Below are 15349 nucleotides of genomic sequence, written 5' to 3' on the forward strand. Positions count from 1 at the left end.
CCCTCCGCACCCCATCCAACCCCGTTTGGGTCCCACCTCGCGCCGCCCTCGGCCCTGCCATCGGGGCAGGTGTCACGAAGAGGCGTCCAATCGCGAAGAGGAGATCTCCGCGCCTTCTCTTCTGATTGGCGCGTGGCAGATCCGAGGGGCGGGACTAAGCACTACGCCCTCCTTTCGGGGTGGGGGGGGGTTTGCAAGAGGTGGCGGGTTCTGCGCGCCGTCCCAGCGGCCCGTGCGGGGACGTGGCGCGGCGTGGGGGCGGGGTGCGGCCATGTTGTCTCCCCGGCGGAAGGAGCCGGGTGGCAGCTCTTCTCCCGTCCCGGAGCAGAGCCAGCGCTCCTCTACGGCCCGCGAGCCGAGCGGCGGCTCCACCATGGAGGAGAGCGGCGGATTCCGGTTGTCGGCCGAGTGCCTGGACGAGCCTCCCAACAGCCGCGTTTTCGTGGTGCTGGGCAAGGACGCGGGCGAGGCGCTGATTCGGGAGCGCTTCGCCCCGTTCGGGGACATCCAGAACATCTGGCTGCTGCGCGACAAGCGCACCAACGAGTCCCGAGGCATCGCCTTCATCAAGTTCGCCCGCAGCTCGCAGGCCTGCCGGGCCATGGAGGAGATGCATGGCCGCAGCCTGGCCCCCGATACCAAGCCTATCAAGGTACGGCCGGGTCGGGCCGGAGCCTTCGGGCCGCCCTCTCAGCCCGCATCCATCCCGGCACGGCGGGAGGGCCGCAGCTCGCGAGGCCCTGCGGGCTGCCCGGGTACTGCCTTCGGCCTCATGGGTCATGAGAGCTGCTGCGGACTTGGGTGAAATGCAGTGCCTGAAAACTATCCTGTTTATTTTCTATCGCTATCTTAAAACGTTTAATTCCTGTAAAATATTTAAAGGGAGTGCATTTTAGGTGCTTTAAACGGGATTGGCACGGATAAATTATAAATAGAACTGTCTTTGCAAGAGTGCTTTATGTGGGTCTTGTATCTCGTGCACAAGCTGTTTGCGTTTTTAAATCTACGGCACGTGATGGTAGGTTTAAGCCTCTTGAATTGTTTTTGCATTCCTCAGATAATGATAAAATTTAAACGACTTTGAACACTGAAGATTCCATGCACTTTACTGTGGGGAAAGGATAAGCACTTAGCTAAGTCTTTCGTGAGGAACTTGCTGTTAGAAGTCAGGAAATCTGAGCTGTGCACCTTATTTTCCTGCACAACCATTACAAAACACAATTCCAGTGTTCTGTGAAACCAGTTGCTACTTTTGCACACAGAGCTTGTTTTGGAGGTTGTGACTGTTTTTAGGGTTGTTTTTTTTTTCTTGCCTGGATATCTTCTGGGATAACTTCTAGGGTGCGGCTTTTAGGTAAAGCTTGTTTTGAAAACTAAGATATTCTCAGCTACAGGTCTGAGAAGCTATGCTTAAGTGAGTGCTATTTGCAGACTGTGTTCTAGGTGAGCTGGAAACTGAAGCTGCCAGTTTCCCCCTGCAACTCATTTGTTTCAGTTTGTGCACTCTTTTCATTCTTGTGAAGACTGCTATACCAGGGCTAACAAGTTGCAATAAAGCATTTGCCTTCTGTGGCCCTGGCAGTGTTACTGGACCAGGTTTTAATATTCCTTGCCATGCTGCGTTATCCCTGATGGAAACTTGTGCTACCCTCTGGCTTGCTTGAGAAACTGTTTTGGGTGTCCTGTACTTACAGGTCTTCTGTTGCAGGTGCATTTGTGATCAGAGATGTTTTTTTCTTACTAGGAAATCTGTATAATGTGAGCGAAAAATGCAAAGATTTGCTTAAAAACTGACTTGAGATGTGGCTAGGACTCTTTTTCCAGTAATTAATGTTTATGTAATTTTTGTTAGGTATTTATTGCACAGTCAAGAGCTTCTGGAAGCCACCGAGATGTTGAAGATGAGGAGCTTACACGAATCTTTGTTATGATACCAAAGACCTATACAGAGGAAGATCTGCGAGAGAAGTTTAAGGTGCCGATTCACTGTTAGCTTTTTTTCTTAATTTTTCAGAGGAGCTTAAATCGTGGAACTTTAATGCATTTTCAAATATTGTGAGTTAATACATTTCTTAATTGTTCTAGATGTATGGAGACATTGAGTATTGCAGCATCATTAAAAACAAGACTACTGGAGAAAGCAAAGGTTTGGGCTACGTGCGGTACTTAAAACCATCGCAAGCTGCCCGAGCAATTGAGGAGTGTGATCGAAGTAAGAATCTAATTGAACTTGTTAAAACCTTTCACAATAAATGTATACCATCATTAATATACCTTTAATTTTTACATTTGTTTGCAGGTAAATTATTTATGGTGTGTAAACACATCTTGAGACAAAAGTTCTGTTGCAAATATAAATAGTATTACTAACATTCACCTAATAATGTTTTTGCATCACTAGCCCCTGGAAGGAAGATCGGTGAAAAGAGTGTAGAAATTGATATTTTGTCTTAAATTGGGTATTCTCATTTGGATTTCATACCCAGGGCAACCTCATTTCTAAAAATATATATATATATATGAGTATATTTATATATATATGAATATGTTTTTAATCAAACATATACTATACATCAAATATAATCCATAAATAATAAATTTGTTGTGAATAAATGCAGCCTAAAATTGTTCTTAGGAAATTTGTTTTTTCCTTCTTTCCCCCCCCCTTCCATTTAATATCAGGATTAATGTATTGCAGAAACTAAGGCTTTGCCCACTTTACGATCAATCATCTATCACTTATGCTCTGGTACCAAACAATTGTTAAGGAATTGGAATAAATCCTGTGGAGGGCTGCTAGAGTGTGACCTGTGAGGAGAGGGCTTAGGGACTGGGCCTGCTCAGCCAGTAGAGAGGCTTCTGGAGAAACTTATCAGCACTTTTCCAGTCCAACCTCCTTCACTTACTAAATATTAAACACTTCAGCATGTAGCTTTAGGTTTTTTGTTGTTGGTTTTTTTTTTTCTTTTTGTTGTGTGGGAGTTTTTTGGTGTTGTTTTTATTTTTTTAAGTAATATGCCTGGTGTATCATAAGAAGTTCTGAACAATTGCTATCCCTATGCAAGAATACTCACAAAAATGGGTGATATTTATTAGCAGTTCAATTTTATTTCCTTTATGATTTGCATTTGGAGGATTGGAGATTCATGATCCTTGAGGTCCCTTCCAACCCTGTGATTCTGTGAAATGAAATGGATTAGATGGCCTAAGAGTTAATAGCTGCACTATTGATAAACTGAATGTAGATCAGCCCAAAACATCTATGAGCAGCTGTTACAGTTCTGTGAAAGTTCATCTGATTGCCTTCGGAGCGTCTCCAAGTCCTGCCAAATATCACAGAATGGTTGAGGTTGGAGGGGACTTCTGGAGTTTGTCTTATCTGGACATGCTTCCAGACGGCTTTGAATCTCAATGAGGTTATTCACAAGGACATGCCCCAGTTGTTTTAGATACTGATGCATGGTGTCCCACGAGTTAAGTGCAAGTGAGCCTACTTACATGTTCCACATATGACACTTTCACAAGTTAACTTCCACATCATTGATTATGCCAACTTGCAAGAGTTACGTGTTAAATGACAGTGTTTGGTGTTTTTTTCTGAGTAAACTGTTGAATGAGATATTCAGAGAGTGCAGATATGCTCAAAGATATTTAAAGTATGCTGAGATGTTGCAATATGTGTGATGGTTTCTTTCAGGCTATCGAGCCATTTTGGCTGAACCGAAAAACAAGTCACCTGAATCTTTTGAACATGAATATTATAGCAATAACGCGAGGCAAGAACCAAGGGGAAATGTATTTCCATTTTGTAAGTCACAGTTTTTTATACTGAATTTGTATTTGTAATTGCAATTGAGGGCAGTTTGGAAGAAGGCAGTCTAAAGGAAGCCGAGTTCTACAGCTGGTAAATTGGATGTTTGAGTTAGAAATGAAGTGGACATTTCACTTCACTTGTTCTTACGGCATGCTTTGGTCTAGTTGCCTGATTATTTCAAGACCTGCATTCATGAAAAATGCTTATGACCTTTGGTGTATAATTCACTTAGATTGTTTCTGAAATTTGAATGAAAACTACATATGAATTGAAGGCATGCGTATTATAATGGATTTGACTGTTTATTTTTGTGTTGATTCTTGAGGTGCTCAGCCAGAGTTTTGTAGTTTTGAAAAAAATGAGACCAGGATTCAGGAGTCAGTCTCCAAACGTCTGTCAGTGGTATCACGGCTTCCTTTTATCCAAGAACAGCTGTTTGCCCTCTTTGATCTAGTCCCAGGACTGGAGTATTGTGATGTTCAGCGAGATCCTCATACTAATAATGGTAAGTAAAATTATAAAAGTCTTTTTTCTTCTATGAAGAGCGCATTTTTTAAAATTGTGCCTCAATTCATTTGTATTGCTAAATACAGTGGTTAGGAGAAATAATTGTCTTTTTCTTGCATCAGTGGTTAGTACTACTATCGCCTAAGACTGAAAATTCAATTTTGATTGAACCCTAGTTTACAAAAAAAAAAGTAACTATATTTAAGGCTAATAGAATCTCAGGGAGGGACATAATCAAATCCCTGAGAATCATTAATTTGGTCAAGTGAAGTTAATAGTTCTGAATGTAATGGAACGAAAAAAACCTGCAGATTAGACATCTATTTATAGGACATAAAAACTAGATCATTTGAGTTCTCATCATGAAATAGTTTGGTGTGTGGGGGTGTTTAAGAAGCTGACATGAGTAAATGGGATGAAATCATTCCAAAACAAAACTTCTTTTGTATGGGAAGAATTGTTTTGGTTTCAGTGTTCTTGTTTTGCTATAGATGAAAAAAACAGGAAGGAGCCCTGCACAGTGTGAAATGGGAATAATTCAGTTCAGTGTAACTTTACAGTGCTATTGTTGGAATAACTGTACTTTAAGATTATCCCTCTACCTGAGAGTTAGGCAAGACGACACATCTTATTTTGCTGTATTACCAGCTTTTCAAATTAATACAAACATAGCTGATCTGTCACTAGTTAATTTCATGGAAGTTTATTTCACAAATAATATTAATATTGCTAATAAGGAATATACAATGTGGGAAAGAGACTTAGGAACTTTGTAGCATCCATGACTAACCTGTAGTTTGATCCTACTTCTGTACATGAGCGTATCTTGTTCTTAAGATTTGCTTGTGAAGCACTGGAACCGTGTGTGTTGTATTTCTAGGGTATGCTGTGATTCAGTACAGTACAGCTGCATCAGCTATATATGCCAAGTATAAGCTACATGGGTTTGAGTATCCTCCTGGAAACAGATTAACTGTCATTTTTCTGGAAGATGGGAATGATAGTTCAGAGTAAGTACTGACACTTAGAAGAACTGGGAAGTTGTATTCTGGAGAGCAAAACTATTACTATTTATTATTTAACAATAGAAGATAACAGTGGTGTTACTAAATTGGTTTCACACTTGATGTGTTGGGGTTTTTTTGTTTTATTTTTTGCAGTTGATAATGAATATCCTGAATTAAGAGGAATTAATTTGAAGAAAGATTAAAATATGTATTCTTATGATATGTTAGGAAACTTGGCAAGAATCCTTAAAGGTCTCTGTAATACGCAGGGTGTCTCTAATGTATTTTTGAGGCTTTGTATTTAAAGCAGATATTGCTTACTTGATCTGTTAGCGGTGTTTGCACTGCTGCAGACAGCGGCCTTGTGAAACGCACGGGCAGAATAAATCTGAGGATCTGATTCTTGCTTGTATAAGGATTGCCAGGTTTTACTTCAAACCTAGATATCTGAATATCTGCTGGTAGATGTGGAAGTAACCTACATGTTTTCCTGTAGTGAATATTACAGATTCCTTTAGGACTGAAATTGAGCTATTTGAGGCATCAGAGCTGTTTGGGAATATGAAAAAACGGTACTGTGCAGAGCCATGATGGGAAAATTCACTCCAGAAGTGTTATGCCTGGTCTAACCTTTAAAAAATCCATTGAGAATATCCTTCTTGCAAATGTCGCCTTTTGCTCTTCAGTACTTTTCTATGATTTCATGGCCTTAAAACATAGGCTGTGGATCTGTGTAAACATGCAATTGCTTTTCTTATCTTCCATCAGAACAAAGGAAAGAGTACTAGAGAATGAGAGCTGGAAATTAACTTCCTTTGATAATGTTCTGTCTTCTGATTTGAATTCCTGTGCTTTTCTTTCTCTTAAAAGACAAGAGAAACTTCTGTCTCTTCTGCCACCTTGGCATCTTTCACATGAAGTTAAGGGTTCTGTAGAGTTAATGTTTCTTTTTTGTTATAATATTGGAAAAAGCAAGGGAGTGTTGTGTCTCTGTGTAGAACTGAGTTTTTTCAGTGGGTTCCTGGTAGAATGTATGCTTTCAGATTGGGTTTAGAATGTTATGCAAGCTTCTTCTTTTGATTGTGTACTTGAGTTTGCAGATTATTATTTTTTTATCTTCACGTGATTAGGAAGATCTTTATTTTCCTCTCGCTGAAGTTAACTAACGTAGTTCTTGCTCTAAAACAATTTATTATCACTTCTTGCAGCCTCATCAGAAAAATGGCAACACAACTGGTAACAGCACATATGACCTCAGTGTTGCGAAATAATAACGCAGTTGTTCAGCAGTATAGGACACCTCCTGTAAGTTAATATGATGGATGCTGTTAATAGTCATTTTCTTTGAGTTAAGAAACTCCGGATGTGTCAGTAAGGAGCACTGCCTGCTTTCTTCTGTAATAGCTTTAGGTGCTATGTATTTAAGAAATACCTCTGGTTGATTTGTGTGTGTGTGGGCAGGGGGGGTCATTCCCTTTAAATGTCTAACCTTATTTCTTTGTTAATCAATTTAATGAATAAAGTAAACAAATGAACTAAGATTCAGTTTAACTTTTAGAGCCTATCTATGTCTTGTTGTAGGAGCAAAAATTCTGAACCAGATGAAATGATGCTATTTTCTTCTCCTAGAATTGATTTATAGTTGATTTTTTTTTTTTTTTTTTTTTTTTTTTTTTTTTTTTTCTCCTGTTTCAGCAGGCATTTGGAGGAACCTCTGGCTCACCATTACTTCAGCCCCAAACTGATGCTTTGCTTCCACCACCCAAGAAAAAAGTTCCACCTGACACTTCTGTGAAGGAAAGGCTTTTCGTACTTTTTCATCCTCATCCTTTACCTGTGACTGTATTGGAGGATGTTTTCTGGTAAGGCTTCATATACAGATAAGTATTTTTTCTAACAGTGGAGTACTTAAATGCTGAAAATAAAAAAAATAAAAGGGTTGCCATCAGAAGAACTATTAAGAAAGGATCAGTAAATAATGGCTTCTTTTGAAACAAGCATCTAATGGAATACCAGGGCAGTAGGTTTATAATAAATGTAACCAGAAGTGAAATTTCTGGTCTCATAAAAATTATTTAACCAAGAACATTGAACTTCCTTTTCTTGTAGCTTAATTAATTTGTCACTTTCTTGTACAAGATTACCATAAGGAATTAAAGTATTCTGGTAAATTTCCACAGTAATTTAAGGAGGGTAAGTTTAGGAAGGTTTTTTCCAGATAGGTTTTGATGGTTTGCATCTTATTAATGCTGTTTCAGCAGTCATTTCACACTACTCATATGAGAAACAAAGTCTTAATTGATAATTCTTGCCATCTTTAAATCAAATCCACAGTTCAGCTGTTCACCAGTGGTTTGATTGCTTATTTTTACTATGCTGTTGAAGAGTACATTTCCCTTTTCTGATAGCTGGCATTTGCAGCAATTATCTGGAAAGCCAAGGTATTTTTTAAGCCCTAGGATGGGAAAAGAAATGATGTGCACTACTGTTAGAGTTCAAAATATGTACCTTTGTTATGTACTGGACTTTCTGGTCTTCATACTTCTATAACTTCAGTATGAAGTAGACTTTCACTTCAAACTTGATAAGGAACTGTCTAGGAATCTCCTGAGGATTTAGATTTTCTGTGAAACTTCAGATTTTGCTTTGTGAGTCATTTCAGCAAGACCTTTTCAAAGATGAATCACAGCTGAACAAGTTTATTTAAATGAGATGTGAGTGAATTGCCTCAGATGCCTTTGCAATTGTCTGGTGGTTTTTATTTGGGGTGGGTGAGGTTTTGTGCATTTGTTTAATATTTACTGTGTGTGGCTATTTCATAGATTAGCGTTAGTGATTGTAAAAGAATATGTAATGCTTGTAGTTATTACTTAAAGTAGTTATACATAGTTATGTAGTTATACATAAAGTATATGTAATGCTTGTAGTATAATGCTTGTAGTTATACAAGTTATATTGTAATATTCCATGGAAGACTTTGCCTACGGACTCCTGGGCTTATTTCCATTCCTGTGCAAAACTGTAGACAAGGGAATGAAAGCTAGGACTTTTCAAGGAGGATAACACAAGATAATATAACATTTGTGTGAGAATATAGAATTTTCAGCTATCAAATTCTGTAAAGTTGAGATTGGATGATAGATGTCAGTGCTGCAGCAAAACCCATGAACTCCTTTGTTCTTTTTTCTTTTTTTTATCAGCCGTTTTGGAAATTTAATAAAAGTTTATCTCGTGGCTGGAAAAAATGTGGCCTATGCAAAATTTGCAGACCGAGCAAGTGCCAGTGAGGCCATAACTGCGTTACATGGCAAGATTGTGAACGGTGTCAGACTTAAAGTAAGGTTGGCAGACTCCCCCACAGAGGAATCTAACAAACGTCAGAGAACCTACTAAGTAGGTGAGTACCCAGTCAGAGTGCTTGTGTAAGCTGAAGTTCAGTTATTTAAGTTGTTGGAAGCAAAGTATTTTGAAGTTGTATCATGATAAATTTTTAAATTTCAAGTTGGTTGATAGCTAGAAATAGATCTAACTTAAAGGGGGTGTGTGTGTATGGGTGTGTGTATGGGTGTGTGTATGGGTGTGTGTATGGGTGTGTGTATGGGTGTGTATATACTTCTATACACAAACTTTTATTTTAGTAAAGAAGTCTTTATTTTTCTAATGTTTCTAAAAATATGAAACAATTAACAACAATCTGGATGTTCATAGAAACTTTATGTACATAAAAGTATCAGGTCTAATTGAAAGAGTATTGAGAAATAAATGTTGTAATTGAGACCAGCTTGTGTGCGTCTTTCTTTCATTACAAACACGTGCCCTGAGTATGATATTGAGTAAGGATGCAGAGTTTAGCCCCGGAAAGGACAGATGAAGGAAGGGGTAAATGAAATGGCTGTGGGAATGTTGCTAAGTGAAACCAAAAAAACTTTAGTAATTTGGGACTGGATCTGGACTTTCAAATATCAGAGGTAGCTGGAATGTGTGATGGTGAAGAAGATACTGAAGAATGCGTGGTGAGGTGAATGTTTGAACTGCTAAGTTTAAATATTTTAATTAATGACATGGCCAATAAAAAGTGGCAGAGCTTATATATGGAGGTTTTACAGACTTCAGGAACCATAATTCACTTGTTTGTATGAAACATTGGTTTGATTCAAATTTGTATATTACTTCTTTAGTAGGCCATTAAGAGTATGGTTCCAGATAATTTCAGTAACCAGATTTCTACTGCTGGAGCAAAAAACAAAAACAAACAAAAAAACCAAAAACCCCCCAAAAACCAGTTGTTTCTTTGTCTCTTTTTTTCCCCTCCCTTTCTCATTCTAAAAACATCACTTGAAATCCCAACTCTCTTCACATCAATATTTTACATGGAAGTTTCACTCCTTGTCATTTCAGTGTGTGGATATTTTCCTTGACCTGGGAGTTATAAAGGCCAAAAAAGATTTCACCTGCATGGTTCTCCCTCTTTTCCTAACGACTTCCATGTTTCTCTTTTGATAAGCAGCAGTTTCTGAAGGTCTTTTTATGTATCACTTAAAAAAAAAAAAAAAAAAAAAAAAAAAAAGCATGGAATCAGAGCTAAAACTCTTCTGAAACGTGAAAATTGTCAGTTCAAGTAAATGCAATTCATACCCTTGTTTTTATTTTTATTTACAAAGTTTTTTTCTTAAATGTGATTTTTTTTTTTTTAAACTTCTAATAATAAAAGATCAAATCTTTCTGTCACTATAGGGGAAGCTATGATTTGAAGTGTAATGTAAAATCAATTCTGTCTTTATTGCAAAAAACCTACTTCTTACTATAAAAGTATAGATATGATAAAAACATCCAGAGTTAGTAATAAACCTCAGAAAATGTTAATTCTTGAAAAAAATAATTGCAGGCTGCAGTTGTGTCCTGAGCGAAGATGACTCTGCCTATTACTTGTAAGATTGGCTTTCTGGAAAGTAATGACTGAAAGTGATTTAGAGTTTCCAGGTAGTTAATTGCTTGCTATGCAAACAAGTTGTTAAGAGTTGAGAGAATTCTTGGGTTTAGTGAGAAATTCTTGGATGTAGTAGGAGGGAATGTTAGTATTAGAGAAAGCATTAGTGTTTATGTTGTAAAGGTTATCTGTCTGAATGATAACAGACCAAAGAATGATTTATAGTCTGAAACCTGAGTTTAGGAGGAGTGAGTCTGAAGACATGACCCATTCTTAATCTGTAAATATGCTCAAATAAAGAGAAGAGGTGGTATGTGTTGTTTAATTACCTTTTTTTTAGTGATAATATATAGGATCCTGTGGCAGGAAGCTGATGCCTGATGTATTCACCTGCTGTAGGGAGCCTGCTTTGGCAGGGGGGTTGGACATGATTACTTTTGGAGGTTCCTTCCTACCCGTACAACTCTGTGATTCTGTATTCACAGAGTAGGAATAAAGACGTGGCTGTTTCTAATGGTAATTACCTGTCAGATGACTTTATATAGGAAAAATCATGCATTTTTGCAAAACAAAAGTAATTTAGGATTGTGTCTTGATTCTAGGCTAACAGAATTTATTTTTGTGGTTTGGGATATTTAAAAACTGAAACTGAATGCAAGATGGTGCTTTCTGCTTTAAAATGTCAATAAACTTGGTTAGTGTTTTACACTGTACTGCAATACAAAGAATATTTGGGAGTGTGTCATAGATGAGAAGCAAGTACAGGGTGGAAAGTTTTGGTTATTGCTCCAAGACGGTGGACTTCCATTGGCTGCAGAAGCTACTTAGTCCACTGTATTAATGGGGGAGGGAAAGAATGAAATGATTAGCTCTACTGTCCTGTTTTTAAACAGTTTTTTTTGTTACTAATACTAGATTGTCGCCTTACCCTCTAATTTTCCAAACACTGCTAACATCAGAGCATAAAAATGATTGTGCAGGATTTTCAAATTCACTGAGGGTTTGGCTATTGGTGAAGGTTACTGAGATAAGTGAAAGGAGTACTTGGCATCCTTCTTACTTTTACCTTCTTACTGCTGTAGGAAAATGTTTAAAAACAAAAATTCAGAATTTAGAAAATGCCTTTTAGCACAAATCACAGAATCACAAATCCCTGAATTGATTTGCACTGTATTTATTCACTTAAATCTTTTTTAATGAAAATTCAAGTTTAATGTGTATGCATAATGACTTACTGCTGTGCAAAAATATTTAAAATAGTAATTACATAGAAGTTGAAAAATATGCCAAAATAATATTTTTTCAAATATTTTTTATCAGCTATACTGTAGGAAAATTGCTGACTCGCACTCGCTCGGAACGAGGCACTTTCCTTCTTAAAAAAGAGGACACATATATGATACTTAATATGATTCTTCTGAATGTGTTAAAAGCCTTTCTCACTTAGGCTGTTGTAACGCAAATAGGTATGTTGCTTTTTGATACTATTTTTGTGCTTGTGTTTTTTCTGCAGAACTAAATAATGACATGACCCTCGACTGACTGACTGACTGAAACGTGACTAGACATGGTTCCTGGGGACAGTGACATCTTTTTCTTTTCTTTCTTCCCTTTCTTTTGCATTGTTACTCTGATATCATAGTTTCTGTTTTTAAGAAGTGTGGACATGCAGTTTTTAAAGAATCTAGCAGTTTTAAAATTGTATACTGATGGTTGTTCGTGTAGAATCCTGTTATCTTGTATTCCAGAAATAAATCTCTTGTGCTAAACGAAGTTCCACAAACATGGAAATAGCAGTGATGGGAGTCAGGTTTTTGTGGCTTGACCTGGTTAATTGATAATGAATCAAATTGTAACTACTCTGTATCAAAGGCACTTCCAGTGGTCAGAATTGCTTTGAAGTAGAGCAGTAAATGAAAAGAAAGAGCTATTTCAAAAACTACTAGCATGTTTGAGAGTGTTAAGTCAGATTTGGTCGAAAAGCCATACTCATGAAAGTGATTGAAGTACAGTCTTGAATATTTCACTGACTTGGACCAAGAGTATTAATTATGCTTTATATGCTGTTTAGTGTAAAGGACGTTTAACTATGGGTCAAGCTGTCAAAGCTGCTTGCGTTTATCATTTTCTTGAGGTACTGTCATTGTAACTACAGAGAAATTATGGAGTCTGGGAATGTTTTTTTTTCCCCCCTCTTTGACTTCTCTTAAGAAGCTCTCAATGAATACATTGTTGAAGAATTCGGTAATTGAACAACAGTTCAGTATTTCAGGAAGATGAAGAGGATTTGAGTGTTGCTAAAGAGTAAACAAAGATAATTTGAATAAGTATTTGCAAAGATAATTGTCAAATACAAATAATTCCTGAATGCTATTTGTTGAACTGAAAAACTTGTTGGTTATTAAATGTCTGTAGATAAAATTGAAATTCTAACTGCATGCATGCTGGTGTACAAGCATGCTCTTTGATGTACCTGGCTTCCAACACCTCCAATGCTGATCCCTTGACCCTCAAATGGGGACAAGTAGCTGAGCATCCACAACTTCCTCTATCTCTGAGCACCTTCAGAAAGATGTCCTTCCAAAAAATCTCCACCCCACAGTCAGGTGAGAATGTAGTCCCATGACTAATGTGCCTGGGAAGAACTTGGCATTTGTTTCCATGTAGCTCTCTGAGTTTTAGCATTGTTCTATCCTTTATAGAGTCTGTTAGCTTCTCAGTTCCTCCTATTCTTTCCAAGACAACTAGTTCTTGACAAGAAATCTTTCTAGCCTTCCATATGGTGCTCCAAGCCCCTGACTTTCCCAACCCAAGTAGTCAATGTGCAGAAGCACAATGTCTTTTAAGTGATATTTTTGTGTCTTGTTAAGCTTTTACCTGTGGCAGATAGCCTTTTCTTCTTTGTTGAAGGAGAAGAGGAATTAAGGTATCAGTAAATATCTCCAACTCAACTGAGGACCAAAAATGTGCTTACTCAAATATACAACTTCATCATTTGGTGCTTCACAGTCAGCTGTCTTAAAGTACTGCCATAATAATAATGACAAAGTCCTCTAGATTAGCCTTCTAGTAGTGTAATGTGAATGGGCCTACTGTAAAATTAATGCAATTAGAATAATATTTACAGGCAGTATAAAACAGTTTATATGCTGCATTATTTTGGAGTGTCCAGTGAGTTGCTCTTTTACGTAAGATTCAGGCATGTTAAACCTTCATTTTTTCTTTCTAAAATATGTATAAAGAGTACCAATTTTTTTTACCTTAGAGATAGTAGGTAAGAATGAAAGCTGTTGTTGCATTTAGTTCAGAAATTTAAATTTCAAGTGACAAACTGTATTTAAAAAAAAAAAGTACAAAGTAGTGTTATTTCTGAAGTTAAACATTCTTTTAAGTTCAAATCTGCAAGTACTAACTTGCAGAAGGAAGGTTGCCTAAAAATCCTTGTTTAACTCTTCCCTGTCACATAACTGATGTGTTATGATACGGTCCTTGATGACTCACCAGCAGCTTTTTTCTCCAAGAGTAATTGTTTCATTCAACACAAAGAATTAAATTGTATCAGGGTAGTATGGTTGAAGGAGAGTGTGAAATTTCTGCTTAATATCTTGTAGACTTCAGAACTCATATAGTGAACAAAACTGCTTTATGGTTAAACCTGGAGAACAGGATCTTTGTGACTCTGAGATTGTTTGTGACAGGTGCTACCATTTTTTTTGGAGTTCCTCTGGAAAAATCCTGCTTTTTGGATTTTTTTATTATTTTTTTCCTTTTCCTTCCTTTTGAGTAAGTATGGAGCTTGCTTATGTTTCCTCAGGGGAACAGTGCTGACCAGGATGCATAGATCTAAAACTCCAGAATTGTCAAGCAGTATCTTTGCAGACTTAACTATGCTGTGTGTGCGTGCAGTATTTTTGGAAAGCTTTGGTTCTGCTGTGCAAAAGTGACAGTCATTCTGTTCTGTTGGTATAGCAGCTCTGGCATGCTGCTGAATGTGCATCATGCAGTGCATCTTTGCATCAGGAATAAGCAAATGGTGATGTTCTGTGCTAGTGCAAAAATCTTTGCAGTATAAGTGCAGAAGGTCCAATGGCTTTATTTTATTTTTTACAAACTTGTAACTATGCATGATGCTACAGAGGCACCGAAACTAAACTTTTCTCTTAGGTTCTGGAGACTTTTGCACTTTTCTGTTGTCTGACTAGAAAGCTTGGATATAAAATGCAGAAATGTTTTTCTTTACCCAAAGCAGGGAATTTGGAACAGAGTTGTATTTGAGAGGATGTTTTAAAGCATAGTGTAGTGATGCATGTGTAGTTTAGGTGCACATGTTATTGTGGTGAAATAATGGGAATCTCTACAGACAGTTAGGGAAAAAAAAAACAACCAACCTGCTAATTTGTCCTCTCATTGCTCTTTTTGATGAGTCCCTGCTATGTCAGGATCTATAGTATAAGGTGACATTAAAGTTCATATTTGTTTAGTTGATGTTAACATTCTCTAGGAATGTAAGACTCTGAAAAAAATAAAGTGACAACTGCCTGCCCTTGTCCTTCCAAGATATGAAAGAAGAATCAACTGTCCAAATGATCTAACAGCCACTTGCCAGAACCTTCAGCCCAAAGGGGAGGGAAGAGACTCTTCGCAAGTTGAAGCAGTGTTGCTATTTTCCTATCCTTCTCTGTCCTGTTACACTTATTGCATGTCTCTGCAAAGGGGAGATCAAAATCTGGGAGATCTGTAGTCCTACTTCAGGCTGTTTGGTCAGGTCTTGCTCCAAATGGTTTTGGGCAGGTACTGGGAAGGAAGAAATTGCCTCATTTTCTGTACTAAGACTTCAGGATGCCGTAAGAAGTAACTGCAAGCAGATGGTATTTTTTCTTTTGGGATGATGTTGCATCAGTCTGTTAGGTGACTAACATGAAGTCATCTGTAGTGTTCTGCTAACAGATCTTAAAATATTCTTACAACCAAAACTGACTGACTTTCCTTGAGAGTTTAGTGTATTTTCTGGAAGTGCAGATATACTGGTGTTCTCCAGATAAATGCCAGTTTGTGTAAATACATTTTGCTGTTTTAAAGTCAGCCAGCACTTCT

At 37.7% G+C, this 15349-nt stretch overlaps 1 protein-coding gene across 2 annotated transcripts; it reads left to right on the top strand.

Moving 5' to 3' along the window:
* Positions 1-236: 236 nt before the first annotated feature.
* Positions 237-12628, top strand: RBM45 (RNA binding motif protein 45). Of its 2 annotated transcripts, none has more exons than XM_048953144.1 (10): positions 237-652; positions 1853-1975; positions 2086-2212; positions 3698-3808; positions 4140-4319; positions 5202-5331; positions 6537-6633; positions 7024-7190; positions 8529-8725; positions 11769-12628. In XM_048953144.1, the coding sequence occupies exons 1-9, from the start codon at positions 272-274 to the stop codon at positions 8719-8721; spliced, it is 1509 nt and encodes a 502-aa protein (XP_048809101.1). In that variant the 5' UTR covers positions 237-271; the 3' UTR covers positions 8722-8725; positions 11769-12628. The 2 variants fall into 2 exon arrangements, with proteins under 2 accessions (XP_048809101.1, XP_048809102.1); XM_048953145.1 differs by having other exon boundaries at positions 7027-7190.
* The last annotated feature ends 2721 nt before the right edge of the window (positions 12629-15349 follow it).

The sequence above is a fragment of the Lagopus muta genome, chromosome 8 (assembly GCF_023343835.1).
Source record: "Lagopus muta isolate bLagMut1 chromosome 8, bLagMut1 primary, whole genome shotgun sequence".
Taxonomy (NCBI): Eukaryota; Metazoa; Chordata; class Aves; order Galliformes; family Phasianidae; genus Lagopus; species Lagopus muta.